The 17,818-nt window shown below is 39.2% G+C and overlaps 2 protein-coding genes across 3 annotated transcripts in view; one reads left to right on the top strand and one right to left on the bottom strand.

The window, feature by feature from the left end:
* Positions 1-8,514, top strand: part of dpp9 (dipeptidyl-peptidase 9) — a 45,303-nt gene extending 36,789 nt beyond the window's left edge. For both annotated transcript variants that reach the window (XM_079827634.1, XM_079827633.1), the window contains exons 18-21: positions 3,783-3,935; positions 4,283-4,425; positions 7,606-7,717; positions 7,811-8,514. In XM_079827634.1, coding sequence (XP_079683760.1) covers positions 3,783-3,935; positions 4,283-4,425; positions 7,606-7,717; positions 7,811-7,903 — 501 coding nt within the window. In that variant the 3' untranslated portion in view covers positions 7,904-8,514. The remainder of the gene's footprint in view (positions 1-3,782; positions 3,936-4,282; positions 4,426-7,605; positions 7,718-7,810) is intronic.
* A 5,411-nt stretch (positions 8,515-13,925) lies between these two features.
* Positions 13,926-17,818, bottom strand: part of kank3 (KN motif and ankyrin repeat domains 3) — a 30,841-nt gene continuing 26,948 nt past the window's right edge. Inside the window, exons 10-11 of the mRNA XM_079827494.1 lie at positions 16,137-16,235; positions 13,926-15,698 (exon numbers count right to left, since the gene is read on the bottom strand). Coding sequence (XP_079683620.1) covers positions 15,636-15,698; positions 16,137-16,235 — 162 coding nt within the window. The 3' untranslated portion in view covers positions 13,926-15,635. The remainder of the gene's footprint in view (positions 15,699-16,136; positions 16,236-17,818) is intronic.

Below are 17,818 nucleotides of genomic sequence, written 5' to 3'. Positions count from 1 at the left end.
TATTACAATATTAAAAATATATTCAAAAGTTTAATGTTAGGTGTGATTAATCACAATTAATTAGATTTTTTTTTAATTTAATTAGTAAAAACTGACAGCTCTATAATATATATTAACTTATCGTCGCAAAACGAATTTTTGTCCTGCCAAAGCCTTATTTGATCAGTTATTGTGATTTATGAGTGGTTGTAGATGACTGCTGCGCTTGTGATAGGGCGCATGTTGACAATGAAGAAGGAGCAGAGAGCCCTCCCCCACACGCACTCTCTGTCTTTAAAATAAGCACCGTCTTAGCGCTTTCTCATATTTCACATATTAATCAAAATCAAAAGGTCGGAAGACCATGTTGCACGTGGCGCATTCAGACAATTCTTTCCTTGACCGCTGGGTGTGAATTGCGCTCAAAAAACATTGACTCTTCTCTGACCAGCTGAAATAAACCATACTTTCAATAAACGGGAAACAAATTCTATCCAGTTATGAAGTGTTTTCTGTGTGTTGACAAATCTTTCGTGATGTTCTAACAGACGGGATTCGTACACAACGCATCTGCTAATGACCGATTCGCGGCCTATGGACTCCTTTGAACCGAATCATTTTAACGACTGGTTAAAACATCTGATCTGTCCAACACTGAACTCACAAATCAGTTTTTTTATTTACTCAGAACACATCTGAAATGAGAACACAAGTGTGCTTACCCATTTTACTATGCGTGCGTGCGCGTGTGTGTGTGTGTGTGTGTGTGGATGACCATGTCTGTCAGCCACCGCGGAAGACCATTTTTGACCCAGAAAAAACCCTGGTGTCATAATGATATTAACATTTTACCAAAATCAAGCTCTAATGGAGTTTTGACCAGTGAATTTCGGACATTTCCAAACATTTTGGGACGCCTGCCTTTACATGTACATGAACTTTAATGACATCCCATTCTTAGTCCAAAGGGTTTGATATGGAGTTGGCCCACACCAAACTCGCTCATCCATGTCTTTATGTACCTTGCTTTGTGCAATGGTGCACAATCTTGTTGGAACAGGAAGGTGCCATCCCCAAACTGTTCCCACAAAGTTGGGAGCATGAAATTGTCCAAAATGTCTTGGTATGCTAAAGCATTAAGAGTTCTTTTCACTAGAACTAAGGGGCCAAGCCCAACCCCTGAAAAACAAACCCACACCATAATCCCCCTCCACCAAACTTTACACTTGGCACAATGCGGTCAGGCAATTACCATTCTCCTGGCAAACCCAGACTCGACCGTTGGATTGCCAGACAGAGAAGCGTGATTCATCACTCCAGAGAACATGTCTCCACTGCTCTAGAGTCCAATGGCAGCATGCTTTATACCACTGCCATGCCACTCGGCCATGGAAACCCATTCCATGAAGCTCTCTACGCACTGTTCTTGAGCTAATCTAAAGGCCACACAATGTTTGTAGGTCTGTAGCTATTGTCTCCGCAGAAAGTTGACGACTTCTGCGCACTGTGCACCTCATCATGCGCTGACCCTGCTCTGTGATTTTACGTGGCCTACCACTTTGTGGCTGAGTTGCTGTTGTTCCCAATTGCTTCCACTTTTTTATAATACCACTAACAGTTGACCATGGAATATTTATTAGTGAGGAAATCTCACGAATGGACTGATTACACAGGTGGCAACCTATCACGGTACCACGCTTGATTTCACTGAGCTCCTGAGAGTGACTCATTCTTTCACAAATGTTTGTAGAAGCAGTCTGCATGCCTAGGTGCTTGATTTTATATACCTGTGGCCGTGGAAGTGATTGGAATACCTGAATTCAATGATTTGGAGGTGTGTCCCAATACTTTTGGCAATATAGTGTGCGTTTTGTTTGTCATTTAAAAAAGCTGCATGAGGCAGTAAATGCATCACATTATGTTTTCATCATTTTACAGGTTATAAAGTTTATTGTGGCTATGTGGGCGCTCAGCTTTTTCTGTCATTTGGCCAAAATCCCATGTTATTAAAGATACACACAGGCTATTTAAGACAGTATTGGCCATGACTCAACAACAGATGCTAGACTAAGATGCTCTTCTCCACTCCTCAAATACAAAAAAAATCATTAGCCTTAAGATGTATAGTGTTTCTTGAGTAAAGAAAAGGCTGTACTTATTCTTTATTTACCTTTGCATTACAAAAAAGCAGAGACGGTCCAAACTGCGCACGATAGAGGCGGTTTTATGAGGTTTTACAGTTTTAGGATCCAGTGGAGTTTGGAGGTTTAGTCACAAGCTCATTTTAAAGTTTTTTTATTGGTGAAATATTTGCAAAACCCACAGACAGATGCTAGCCAATAGTAATTATTTATAAAACATTTTTTTAAAAATGACACAACATTGAGATAGATTTCTACCCGACAGCAACAATATAATAAGGTGTCTTTACACAACAGAGTTAAAGTCGGAAAATGAAACTAACCTTATTTTTTTTTTACCTAACCAACTTATTTTCCAAATGCATATTATAGATCTTATTGTGAACAATTAATCCATGCATGTGTTTTTTGTTTTTAATTCATAAACCCCGCTGCTCTGTGCCAAAATTCAGTGTAAAGATGTAATGCTGCATGAAAGCCAGACTAAATTATGCCTGCTCTGACCCTCCTCAGCCACTAGTATCAAAGTATACAGTTGTAATTGGTGTGTAAATGCATTTATGCCACCTTTGTGCAGCTTTAAACAGTTCGTGTGAGGACACCTAAATGCCACTTCAGAAACACTTCTATGCTGCATTTGCAGTGTAAATTTAGCAATATTCATTAGCTGACCCATGATCTTTTGGCATGCGAGTTCTTTCAGAACCTGACATAAAAACATTCTCACTTTTAACACATTATTGTCTGCTTATAAAAGGTCAGCCAACAGGTGTTGAAAGCAGGTTGCATAAATGCTTTATATAGACACAAATATGATCATGCTACAATTTAAGTTGCTAGAATGATTGGTCATGAAATGTTAAGGTGTTAAAATGATTACTGAGTGACAGCTCACACTGGCTCAGACATATGATCTCACTTGTTACTCGCAGTCAAAGACTGAATTAGATGCCTTCAATTCTTCCCAACTCATATTTCTATCACTGCTTATTGAAGGTCACTTAGATGTGATATTAAGCCAGTTTGTATGATAACTTGTATTGGGACATGACTAACTGCTTATTAATTACATTTTAAAATTGTATAAATAAATGATAGGCTGTTGGACCAGTAAGCAACCACCTAACATTCACCCAGAACATATATATATACAGGTGCTGGTCATATAATTAGAATATCATCAAAAAGTTGATTTAGCCAGCCTCTTTTGCAATGACCTTTTGTGTTTTGCCCTCCTTGTGCAAGGTGTCAATGGTCGGCTAGACAGAGAGACCATTTAAAGGCATTTGCAGGTGTTTTGAGTTAATTAGCTGATTAGAGTGTGGCACCAGGTGTCTTCAATTTTGAACCTTTTCACAATATTCCAATTTTCTAAGATACTGAATTTTGGGCTTTTCCTTAGTTGTCTGTTATAATCATCAAAATTAAAAGAAATAAACATTTGAAATATATCAGTCTGTGCGTAAGGAATGAATATAATATACAAGTTTCACTTTTTGAATGGAATTAGTGAAATAAATCAACTTGATGATTTTCTAATTATATGACCAGCACCTGTATGTGTATGTGTTTTAAAATGGTTGATGTATTTGAAAGAAACCAGGCTTTAGGTAAGGTACTAAATCTTTATTCATATTACTGTTATTTTCTCCTTAACCTCAGGGGCAGGTGGAGATCGAAGATCAGGTGGAGGGGCTTCAGTTTGTGGCTGAGAAGTACAAGTTCATAGACTTGAGTCGGGTTGCCATCCATGGTTGGTCTTATGGAGGATTCCTCTCTCTCATGGGCCTCATTCACAGGCCAAACATCTTCAAGGTTAGATTTACAACTCCCCCAGTGTTATGTCGTCTTCTTAAATTTTCTTTTTTCTATTTGCTCAACTGTCCCTCAACCCCACCCATGTATGTGCTTTCACCAGCAGGTGGCATCTCCAATGCACCTTGGCTAGAGATTGAATTGCTGAATTTTGTTGCTTTTTTGAAATTTTAATCATGCTTAATTAGCTTTTTTTATGCTTTTGGAATTACTAAAATAAAATATAAGAGCTGTATTTTTGATAAAAGGAATAAACATTTTAAAACGTGTGTACTTTGAGACTAAAATTAGTATCTGTGGTTTTATTCTCATCATGTGTTAACCAAGTTACCCATTCTGTGCTCCAGGTGGCCATAGCAGGAGCTCCTGTGACGGTGTGGATGGCATACGATACTGGCTACACCGAACGCTACATGGATGTGCCTGAAAATAACCAGCAGGGATATGAGGCGGGCTCCGTCGCCCTGCACGTCGACAAACTTCCCAACGAGTGAGTTACTGTGGCTCAGGCCAGAGGACGTGCAACATTTAGTTTCACCCTGATTAGGTGTTCTTGGCGTACAACTTCATCTTAGTGATTATCTTCTTACCTTTTAAAAAATACCCAGCAACTAATGTTGCTTGGATTTTGTTATAATGGTCAGAAAATCTTGTAGTTGTAGTTGAGTATCATATTTAATGCTATTTGAGCCATGAAAGCCTGATGGATGATATATGAGAATATGAAGGTCATACTCGAGAAGAGAGAAAGAAAGAAACGCCTCAATATTATTCAGATGTGCCAACTGAGCAAAAATAAGCAGATTTCTGAAATTTATATAGCAAAAGTATAAGATTCCCACGCGTCCTGGCAAACCTGGAAAATGAAAAACCAATTTTCCAGTCCTGGAAAACACATGGAAAATGGGGGAAAAAGTCAAATGTCCTGGAAACGTTTTTCGTTGTCCTGGAAAATAATTTTCCCTCCTTAAACGAGTTAAACATTTTACGCTTGAATGTCTGTTTTCAAGCAAGTACGCAATTTGACTTCTCGGTACGCAGGTAGTACTTGCCCCTCTAAACTACGGACATTGTGAGTTCTGTGGCAAATGTGCACGTGCGGTACTCCTGTCTGACAACCAGTGTTAATTTCGTTAACAAAAACTATGATGAAAAATGTTCGTTGACGACCTTTTTTTCCCTGACTAAGGAGACAAGACGATGAGAGACGACACCCACGTCATTAAGCGATAACTGTGACTAATAACACATGCAATATCGTTGACGAAATAAGACGAGACTGAAATGTGTATAAACATTTTTTGACCAAACTTGACCAAAACCACTTATTTTGCCGAATAAATTAGACAACACATTACATTCTGTTTCTACGAGCGTTCATGCTTACGGTTGCCAGATTGAAATAATTAATCCCCCAGGCAGAGCTTTTCTGTTAAAAGAACACGTTTCTACTGTCTTTTCAATAGTATCTGGCAACCATACGCGTGCGTGCACTCTCTACACTGTTGAAGAAGCGCGGATGATCAGAAAACACAGACAAGTAAGCTGGAGTTCAGCGATCTTCATTTGAGATTTTCTACTTAAATTAATGTGTCATTCAGTCGGTCTGTGTTCTGTCACGAGCCGATTGCGCTGTTTGTGCGATTAAATCTGCGATCAAAATGCAGGCTGATACAGCAGTGTTTTTAATGTTGATCATATTATACAAGCAAGAATGCAATGTTTCCCGAATATCCACACGATTTCAAAAATGACATTGATTTTATATAACAGTTCAACAAGCTAAGGGTAACTTTTGTTAAGTGATGATGTAACGTTACTACATTTAAAACAGTATTGTAAGTAGCCTATAATTGCTCTATTTTGCAACGAAAGCCACAGCAGAACTGCAGCACACAGCGGTGATTCGTGAACGAATATGTGGCTTAGTTTGAACGAATCGTGAGATTCAATGATCCGTTCATAAATACAGCCACTTTCTTTCGTTACTGAATGAATGAATGAATGAATGAATGACTCACTCACTCATAAAGACAGTGACTTACCGCCACCTGTGTGTGTGTGTGTGTGTGTTTTGCAGACTGTTGACGCCATGTGGAGGGCAAAAAACATTTAAAGATTGTGGCCAGTACAGTACAAAATGTCTATATTTTGTAATCAAAAATATAGGTTTTATTGTTTGTTTTTTTTATAACCAATTTCTAGCCAGTGAATGGGGAAATTACTGCGTGCAATGTAATGGAGTTGCAAAAGTCTGCAAAAAAAAAAAGCGGTACTCAAAATATTTTGACGAAGTTGGCAGGTCTGGTGACGCTACAAACCAATCAAATTGCTAATTTCCTTAGAACAGTTCTGCTTCCCAGTGTTTTCATCTGTCTTTGTTGCTAGATTTATTGATTTTTCAGACCCAAGTAAGGATTTATTTATCCAAAGAAGGGCCAAAGCTAGCGACTTTCTGTTAAAGAGTGTTGCTGTATCGTAGTATATCGAGTGAGAGGTTTTTCTCCCTCTCTCTGTTGAGTGACAGAGGAGCAGTGGAGAGCTGTGGGCGTGTCGTCACTCAATCTCATACCTTTGCAGGAAATATATTTTTGATGCAGATGCAATTAAATTAGAAGTCCGATAATAGTTAATATTTTCTAACGTTAGTGACTGATTGCGAATACAGCTTGACTGTGAGAGATTTGACTCAGCAAGTAAAATAGCAGTGTATGAACTAAAGTAGAGAATAACTTCTGTTTTAGTAGTGTGGCATTGCATGTAGAGGAAAGCAGGTGGCATTGTGAAAGACAACAATCTTTGCACAACTATAATACAGATATAACGGTATAGGTACAATATCACATCTGTTTCAAAATATGTCTCGATGTGATAATATCGGTATATCGCCCAGCCTTAGTTGTGATAACTTGACTCGCACTGTAGCAGCTGAAAAAGTCTTGAAAATGTCCTGGAAAAGTCCTGGAAAATCATTTCAAGAAAAGAGTGGGAACCCTGAGATGAAATTCCGATAGCTTGCATTGTAATCAGTGAGATCTTTATAACACTTTAATAGCACTACTTGCAAAAAATGCAGATAAATATCAGTTGTCACTCTATATTTCCCAATAATGTCTTAAGATGATATTTAAATGCTTAGTTTTATGATCAAATCTGTAGTTTTTATTGTGAAGGTTGCGTCACTACATATAATGCAATACATTACAACACAATGATGATTTAAAGATGTATAAAAAAAAAAAATCTAAAGAAATGTGGATAATTAAGTTGCTTCAGATCAGTAAGTGTTCATAGTAAAATATTACATTTTTCAATATTTTTTTAGATTTCACAGCAAAGACATGTGAACAACAACCTGAAGGTGGACATTTTTTCAATTATACTAAAAGGCCTAAAATATATAAACTATAAATCAGATGAAATGAGGCATTTAGAAGATGTTGTACAACAGGTTTTGATATGATATAATAGGATTTATAGGATTAAAATACCCTCTCAAAAGTTTTTGAATCTAGGTAAATTTCATCTTGAAGATATGAATCTCTCCAGTTCAATCAAACTATATAACTTCTCTCAGGATGTATTATTAGAGCAATTGTTAATCTTTACACTGTGCTAACTAGCTACTAACTTTTTTTCCTTTGTTTTTTTCTATTTATTTATTTTCTAGGCCAAACCGATTACTGATTTTACATGGGTTCCTTGATGAAAACGTGCACTTTTTCCACACCAACTTCCTGGTGTCTCAACTCATCCGTGCAGGAAAGCCATATCAGCTACAGGTCTGAAAACGGAGTATTAAAGCTACACATTTATAATGTTAGTATGGTTTTTTTCCCCTCGACCACATATTTTATCATACGTTTTCTCCATAGATCTACCCCAATGAGAGACACAGCATTCGCTGTCCTGAGTCCGGAGAGCACTACGAGATCATGCTACTGTACTTCCTCCAACAGCACCTCTGATTCAGATGAGGGCCTTCTCTATTTCCACCCTCCTCCACTTCCTTCATCAGGAATGACAGAATACAGCCCTCACTGGTCCCTGAACCCATCTTTTGCTTTCTCACACTCTTTCTGGAAGGAGTGTCTTTGCAGCAGCCAGAAACAGACTTGTCCTCAAACTTCGTGTAATTTTGCGCATGTCAGCACACTTTTAACAGAAAGGACACGTCTGAGAACGGAGAAGAACCCAGTAGCTCATTAACCTCATTAAACAGATTTTGGATTATGTGCCACACCTAGGTAATGTTTCTTTTCCGACTCCCTTTGGAACACTGATTATGTTGCCAAATGTGTCTTTATTTTTTAAATTTGTAGTTAGTGGCTTATCAGAATACAGAGACTGGATTTCTACACGTACATACAGAAATGCTCTTACCGCCCCTCCCCCTTTCCTGTTAACTGCTCATTTAACTTAAGCTTTTTCAGTGCTATGAATGCAGTTGTGTTTCGGTCCAACATGAATTCCAGCGTCACTGTTAGCCACACTCGTGTGGCTCTCACGTAAGGACACCACACTACTACCTGCAGTTCATATTTTAAGTGTGTATTATTAAAGGAACATATTTTTTATGAAGTTGTGGCCATCTGTCTTGTATGCTGTTTTAATCAAAGTAGCTATTCCTTTCATTTCAAGCCTTTTGAATTATGTATTTCTAAGGGACTCAAAATGTTGGATTCGTGAAAGGTGAGTTCAGTGTTTATTTATATAGCCCGCTATACAATTCAGAAATAAGTGAGGTTGTAATATATATATATATATATAAATATAAATTTCAGCTGTAAAGCAGCTCTACCGAATAGTGTTCAGCTCAGTTTAATTCAGCATTTCAATTCAGTTCAGTAACTGTCAGTGAAGTCTGTCTGGAATCCTGGATAGTGATATGTGGCCCTGGATTAATTATACATTTTTCTTTTATGCCAAAAATCATTAGGATATTAAGTAAAGATTGTTCCATGAAGAAATGTTCTAAATATCCTTCCGTAAAAAAATGTATTATTAGTAATATGTATTGCTAAGGACTTCATTTGGACAACTTTAAAGGCAATTTTCTCAATATTTCGATTTGTTTGCACCCTCAGATCCTAGATTTTCAAATAGTATCTCGACCAAATATTTTCCTTTCATATCAAACCATACATCAATGGAAAGCTTATTTATTCAGCTTTCAGATGTATAAATCTCAATTTATTGACTTGGTCCAGGGTCACATATAAACTGGGAAGAAATGGAGGTGGAGCTAGATACTACATCCTGACTTTATTTGGTCAGTCCTTTAGTCCACCCAGTCCATTCATTAAAACTTATTTTTCAACCAAAAATGAAAAAGAATTATCAATCACTCACCCATATGTAATTCCAAACATCTTCGAAACAAAAATTAAGGTATTTTAAAATTAAGAGATTTTTGTCCCTCCTTCGACAGTCCACACAACTACCCTGTTGACACTACAAAATGTCCATAGAAATTGTAAAACGAATCCATATGAATGGAGCAGTTTAGTCCAAATTTTTTAAAGCTCTCGATCGATTTTAATTTAGTCCTTTATTCACAAATAAGATCAACCATAGACTTAAAAAAAAGCTCAACCAGATGCATAAGGACAAACCTTATTGGTTCTCATGGAAGCTCAAATGTGCTGCATAACACACAAGAATGAACCTCATTGATTCTTGCACATCAAGCAAACATGCTTGAGCTTCCATTTACCACAATCTGTTCTTCATAAAAAGTGATTGTGTCTCTTCAGAAAATGTATTTGCATTAGTTTTATGATCTCTATTAACTTTTTGAAGCGTTAAAATGGTAGTTATGTGGACTGTCAGTGGAGGGACAGAAATTTCTCTGATTTCATTCAAATATCTTTGTTTTGAAGATGAATGAAAGTCTTACGGGTTTGGAATGACATTTTTGGTTGAACTATCCCTTTAACTGCAAAACTAATTTGTTCTGAATTTTTTCATCTTTGTGATGTCACTGTCAAGTATTTCCGTGGTTATTTCAGAGGTTAACATCTTGGGTTAATTAACGTAACAATGGTTCCAGGAGTTGGGAATGAGACATTCCCTCACTAGCTCCTCGCTGAAGCCTGATTGAATCGCACTAATGCAGCTGTAATAGCCAATGCCACTCGAGCAATGTTTGGAGACAAACGCTATATAGAGGGTATGCACGTGACGTCACTGTCGGCCGGAGTGACTGCAGTTATGCCCACTGAGAGTCAAAAAGACAGAGGCAGCATTGGTTTTCAGTGTGAATGCAGCAAAAAACACAAAACCAGGCCTGGCACCAGAGGGGGGTTTGGGGGCTGGACATCCCTGTGCCCCCCTCTGGACACGAACACCTATCGAGCAATCCGCTCCCTGAGAAGCATAAGCCAGGTGGATAGCTTCAGCTGTCCAGTGCGAAAGCCTCTGCTTTGACACCGGGTAGCCTTTCTTAGTACCTTCGAGGGAGATGAACAGCTGCTCTGACTGGTGAAAATTACTGGATCTATCCACATAAGCACGCAGGGCACAGCGAGTATTTGTCAGCTCCTTTGCCTGTAGTCATGTTGGGAGAATCAAATGCTTATCACCTGAGCTCTGAATGGTGTTAAGAGCACTTATAACCACGTCTCCAGGTGTAAGTATTACCACACAGTCATTTGCTCCTAGCTCCATGCAAGCAGCATTAATTGAAAGAGCATGCAGATCTCCGACTCTCTTCCCATATGCCAAAGCGAGCATCAGCACCATCTTAAAGGGATAGTTCACCCAAAAATGTAAATTCTGTCATCATTTACTCACCCTCAAGTTGTTCCAAACCTGTATGAGTTTCTTTGTTCTGCTGAACACAAAAGAAGATAGAGAGAAGAATGTTTGTAACAAAGCAGATAGAGCAACTATTGACTACCATAGTATTTTTTTTCCTAATGGTAGTCAATTGTTGCTCTATCTGCTTGGTTACAAACATTCTTCACTCTATCTTCTTTTGTGTTCAGCAGAAATAAGGAAACTCATACAGGTTTGGAACAACTTGATGGTGAGTAAATGGTGACAGAATTTTTATTTTTGGGTGAACTATCCCTTTAATGCGAGCAAGTTAAGAGTGCTCTCGTTTAAGCGGCTCGAAGGTGAGGCTTGACAGTGCTCTGAGCACTAAAAACAGGTCCCAGACTGGCATCAAATGATGGCGGGGATGATTAAATCATCTGAGCTTCCCTCAATAGCAGTATGAATGGCAGCTATAGCGGCCACATACACCTTCAATTTAGAGGGTGAACTTCCAGCTTACAACCGGTCCTGCAGAAAAGCCAGGATCACATATATAGCACACCTCTCCGGGTTCTCTGCTGCACACTAGGCTGAGAACACATTACATTTGAGAGTGTATAAACGCCTTGTTGATGGAGTCCTCGTTTGTTTAACACTCGCTGCGAAACATATAGTGGGCACTCGTGCTGACCTGCCACACATGCAAGTCCCAAAGCTCTGGCCTGGGATACCAAATGGTGCCCCTTGCTTGCGAGAGGAGGTCTCTCAGCGGGATGGGCCATAGAGGGGCTACAAGCAGGTCCATTAGCTCTGGAAACCGCTGGAAGCACTTTTGTCTTTTTGGGCCAGCAGCTTGACAACGCATCCCTGTCCAAGGGAGTCGTCTTCTGAGAGAAGAACAGAGGGCAGTGAGCATTCTCGTCTGTGGCAGAGATCTACTTCCGATTCGCCAAAGAGATTCCATATCAAGCTCACTGTCTGCAGGTGCAGACTCTCCGAGAACAATGCCCTCTCTGGACAGCATGTCCGCCCCGCAGTTCAGCCTGCCTAGCACATGAACTGCTAGTATCGAGAGGAAACGCAGGTCCACCCATAAGAGAAAGTGTTGTTTATATGAAATTGCTTCTGGATGCTCGTCCAGGTGCCAAAACTCCGGCTTACCTTCATAAAGGGCTCCCCAGCCGTTTAACGACGCATTCATAGTAACCACCTTCCATCTGACAACACTGCCCATGCTGATCACCTGGTCGTACATGGTCCTGTTGAACCAGGGCGATAGCACATCGAGACATGCATGTGTTACCACAACTCCCCCAGCACCTATTCGGCATGGGCACAGCATACACGTGTTTTGTGTGTCCGGGAGCTCGATGGGCCCGCCACACTCCTTGCAAAGTTGAAAAGGAGAAAAGGCATGCCTTTCAAAGACAAAGCCACGCTGTACAGTGGTTAAGCAGCCATTCAGAACCATACAATTCTTGAGATTTCTCTGTAATGAAGATACCGTGCAGATTAGTGGTTGAGGTAATGATCAACTTCAGTACAGTAGAAATAGACTGTGGTCCAGCCTGAGACCACGAGTTAAAGGTCCTGTTCTTCGTGATCCCATTTTTCAAACTTTATTTAGTGTGTAATGTTGCTGTTAGAGCATAAATAATACCTGTAAAATTATAAAGCTCAAAGTTCAATGCCAAGCGAGATATTTTCTTTAACAGAAGTTCCCTTTCAAAGCCTACAGCGAACGGCCGGTTTGGACTACATCCCTGTACATCCTGCTTTAATGACGTCAGTAGAACAGTTTGTTGACTAACCTCCACCCACAAGAATACGCAAAAAAAGGGGGCGTGGTCTTGTTGCTCTCCCACATGGAGAAGAGGAAGTGTTGCGTTCGTAGAGTGTGTTTGTCGCCATGTCATCGAGACCGGTCGAGACGCTGTTATTTTCATCCCGGAGTCAAATCACCTTTGTTTGGCCTTCAGGGACGCTGTACTTTGAGCACATGCATCTCCCCGTTATGGTAAGAGGCATGACCTTTCCGGGCAACGTGCGCTAAGCTGCTGTCGAATCACAACACGGGAACCGCTGGCACAATCAGAACTCGTTACGTATTTCTGAAGGAGGGACTTCATAGAACAGGGAAATCCTCAAGCCGTTTTTAGGACAGTGAAAACAGCGGGATACAGATAAGTAAATTGTGTGAAAAATACTGTTTTTTTACACGCAAAACATGAACACATGTTATATTGCACACTGTAAACACAATCAAAGCTAAAAAAAACAGGAAAAACGGGACCTTTTAAGGCCACTTTTAGGTGCAACATTAAGACTCTTAAAGGATTAGTTCACTTTAAAATGAAAATTACCCCATGATTTACTCACCCTCAAGCCATCCAAGGTGTATATGACTTTCTTCTTTCTGATGAACACAATCAGAGTTATATTAATAAATATCCTGATGCTTCCAAGCTTTATAATGACAGTGATGGGGTCCATTAAGTTTGAAGCTCAAAAAAAGCACATCCATCTCCTATAAACCTACTCCACACGGCTCCGGGGGTTAATAAAGGCCTTCTGAAGCAAATCGATGGGTTTTTGTAAGAAAAATATCCATATTTAAAACTTTATAAAGTGAAATATATAGCTTCCGCAAGTCCATCTTCCATATTCAATTTAAAAAGAAAGTGTAACGCCACTCTCAGTTCAAAACGCTTGCGCTACGTTGTATTGATACGTCACGCCAGTTATGCTTTTTTCATAATTTGAATACGGATATTTGTTAATATAACTCTGATTGTGTTCATCAAAAAGAAGAAAGTCATACACCTAGGATGGCTTGAAGGTGAGTAAATCATGGGGTCATTTTCATTTTAAAGTTAACTACTCCTTTAACTATGCCAAAAGGACACACAGCATGTATCATGAAATCCATTATTCAGTTCTGATCAACTATTCTTCAATCCTATAAAGCAGCCAAACCCATTATTGACATTATTTTGCTAACTTTTTACTACTTTAGTGACATCAAATACATGCATTTTGACTAGTTGGCCATACAAACGCTGGTGGGTTCACCTGTTGATGGAAAATGCTATTTAGTGAATCTTTTTTTATTTAGATTTCTCATGTTTTAATATGATCCAGGCTTTGATATATAGGTCAGTGTGATATGTTTATATAACAAAATTCACTATTGTAGTGTAGGTGCATTCTCTTAATGAATAACTGGCATTCAATAATTTTCCTTTAATTGTACATTGAAAAAATGCAAAGTTAAATAGCAAAAGCTGCATAGCATGATACAGTCATTTAAACAAAGATATCATATAAAATAGACAATAAACAAAATACTGACAGACCTAAAATGATACAAAACCATACCTGTAAAAGTATGGTAAAAATAGTACAATTGAATACATCAAAATTTGATTAAATGAGCAACTAAAGGACGTTTGCCAGTTTACAGTGCTGCTGCAGGATCTTTGGACAAAATTAAAGATTGTCTGTATTTGAAATCTACAGTGAACATTCTAGTTTAGTTTAAGACTTTTACAGGTATTTAGCTCAACACCTGGTTTCTTAATTTGTGTAAAGTGCTGAGTTCAGTTATCAGTGTATTTGTTGACGTTAAAGGGATAGTTCACCCAAAAATTAAAATTAGCCCATAATTTACCTAGGTGTACATTCTTCTTTCAGGCGAATACAATAGGCCTTTATTAACCCCCCGGAGCCATGTGGGGCACTTTTAGGATGGATAGATGCACTTTTATGGATCAAAACAGAAACAGCAATTCACTGCCATTATAAAGTTTGGAAGAGCCAGGACATTTTTAATATAACTCTGATTGTATTCATCTGAAAGAAGAATGTTATATACACCTAGGATAGCTTGAGGGTGAGTAAATCATGGGGTAATTTTCATTTTTGGGTGAACTATCCTTTTAATGAACCAAGCAAACTCTGGCGGACAGCAAATAATTATAAATGGAAAATAAATCTTACGTGCCTAACAGGGTAACCACAGATTAGTTAATCACATTAACTATGTCTATGAATATGTTCTACTAACATTTCACAACCACAAAGTATCATGATTTTAAGCTTAACATCTGAAAAGTGCTATTTTTCTTTCAAATGCCACTTGTTTTGATTCGTCTAAATGTGTTTTGGAGCTATTCCTGACTGATTTCTTTCAGTTTTTAGGTTCAAACCCCTTCTGTGATTGGTCCAAATGTCTAGAAGGCAAGTGTTTCTCTTTTTGAAAGTCAGACAATGTCCTTTCAGTTCAAAGAACAGATCACAAGGAACAAAAAACACCACCATCAGATCCAGACATGACAGACTATGCATGTAATGGCTGAGTTTTATCCAATTAGATTGGAGGATAAAAATAAATGTTGAACTGTGGCAGAAAACAAGGGTGGAGTCCATGTAGGTGTTTGCTGCTGCCCTTTTTCAAACAGCATGTAATTACAGCGGTCACAGGTTGCCTGCGTTATGAAGCCACAATGGGGATTCACTCTAATTTGCTGCATTATGATTTGCACTTGACTATTTCTGAGCAGAGCCAAACATTTTAGTTAAACCGCTAATCAAAACAAATGTTCAGTTTGTTAACTATGTAATCATAGTAACATTACAGCTAAGCTGTGATCATCTCAAATACGTTATGTTATATAAACACTGATATCGTGGTAGTACAATAAATGTACTACCTGTTGAAGATTAAAAGTAAGTAAAATTCTTGGTCTTACCTACATTAATGTTTACATAATATTTTACATTGTAATGTTGCATTATAGAGCATTAAATATGTGGATAAAAAAGTATTCAGAGAATACAATATATATAAACTTGTAACATTGTTAAGATTAATACATTGTTAATCTTCCAGTAAAGCTAGTTAATCTTGTTGTTATATCCATTTTGTGTCCATACATGTCACTCTGAGGGCCATGTTTTCCTAGGACTGGACGGGCCCCGGGGGGTTGCTTTAGGTGATACCTGAACAAAGATTAAACACAAAAGTTAAGTTAAAGTTACCACAATGATAATCTTATTTCTCACCAGAATGATACAATTTGAATAATTACATTTTAAATTAATGTACCAATACATTTTTTCCCAGTCATTTTGTGAAGCACAACAGATTTGTGCTGCATGGACTGTTGAACAATGTTAACCAGTAACCAAACAGCTATTTAGGCATTGTTTCAACAAACTCCCATTCACATCTGTCTCCATTTTGGTGTGTAACACACTTTTCATGACCCAATTAATCCCAAACTGCTAAAATCAAGTCTCGCCCTACATTTTACTGAATTAATATCTCATTTCACTTACATCACTTTAAAAAGTGAGCATTAAAAGTAATTAAACTGCTTGTTCTACTTGAACGAGTTAGAAACTGGCTGCATAAGTGGTCAGTGTGAGAGGACTTACTTCTGCCTGTGCTTTAGAGTAATTCATGTGGGCATACAGTAGAACTGCAATGTCATTATGGGATGCCTCCAGGGCAATGGAGAGAGCATTACTGCCATCCTAAAGGAAAGAAGCCAAAGGGCATACATTTACTCATAATGCATTCTTGGGTTGGATGCTTTACTGGATACCAGGTCCAGCAACATTTAGGGTGTGACTTATTTCTTCTGTGACATAATTTTCTGGAAAACATACAGTACAATATCCTACTATGATGGAACAAGCGTATGCACTGGATTGGAAACATACGCAAATACTGTGGGCCCCCGCATACACCAATCAGGCATAACTTTATGACCACCTTCCTAATATTGTGTTGGTCCCCTTTTGCTGCCAGAACAGCCCTGACCCGTCGAGGCATGGACTCCACTAGACCCCTGAAGGTGTGCTGTGGTATCTGGCACCATGATGTTAGCAGCAGATCCTTTAAGTCCTGTAAGTTACGATGGGGGGCCTCCATGGATTGGACTTGTTTGTTCAGCACATCCCACAGATGCTCGATTGGATTGAGATCTGGGGAATTTGGAGGTCAAATCAATACCTCAAACTCGTTGTGCTCCTCAAACCATTCCTGGACCATTTTTGCTTTGTGGCAGGATGCATTATCCTGCTGAAAGAGGCCACAGCCACCAGGGAATACCGTTTCCATGAAAAGGTGTACATGGTCTGCAACAATGCTTAGGTAGGTGGTATGTGTCAAAGTAACATCCACATGGATGGCAGGACCCAAGGTTTCCCAGCAGAACATTGCCCAAAGCATCACACTGCCTCCACCGGCTTGCCTTCTTCCCATAGTGCATTCTGGTGTCATGTGTTCCCCAGGTAAGCGACGCACACGCACTCGGCCGTCCACGTGATGTAAAAGAAAACGTGATTCATCAGACCAGGCCACCTTCTTCCATTGCTCCGTGGTCCATCTCTGATGCTCACGTGCCCACTGTTGGCGCTTTCGGTGGTGGACAGGGGTCAGCATGGGGACCCTGACTGGTCTGCGGCTATGCAGCCCCATACGCAACAAACTGCAATGCACTGTGTATTCTGATACCTTTCTATCAGAACCAGCATTAACTTCTTGAGCAATTTGAGCTACAGTAGCTCGTCTGTTTGATCAGACCACACGGGCCAGCCTTCGCTCCCCACGTGCATCAGTGAGCCTTGGCCGCCCATGACCCTGTCGCCGGTTCACCACTGTTCCTTCCTTGGACCACTTTTGATAGATACTGAACACTGCAGACCTGGAACACCCCACAAGAGCTGCAGTTTTGGAGATGCTCTGACCCAGTTGTCTAGCAATCACAATTTGGCCCTTGTCAAACTCAATCCCTACGCATTATTCCTGCTTCTAACACATCAACTTGACAAACTGTTCACTTGCTGCCTAATATATCCCACCCACTAACATGTGCCGTGATGAAGAGATAATCGGGTATCTGTTATTCACTTCACCTGTCAGTGGTCATAATGTTATGCCAGATTGGTGTATATGGCCAACAGGAAATGATTTAGAACAATAAAATCAAAAATGTTTAAATACACCATCTATATGCTTGCACCTCAAAATAAAAAAAATCTATTTGTGAGATAAATTAAAAAAAGTCATATCGTGGGAAAATATACAGTAACAATTAAGAGAAATAATGTCA

Source organism: Gobio gobio (genome assembly GCF_949357685.1).
Source record: "Gobio gobio genome assembly, chromosome: 10".
Classification (NCBI taxonomy): domain Eukaryota; kingdom Metazoa; phylum Chordata; class Actinopteri; order Cypriniformes; family Gobionidae; genus Gobio; species Gobio gobio.
Note: the sequence above shows the minus strand (reverse complement) of the source record. Positions and strands in the feature narration are given on the sequence as shown.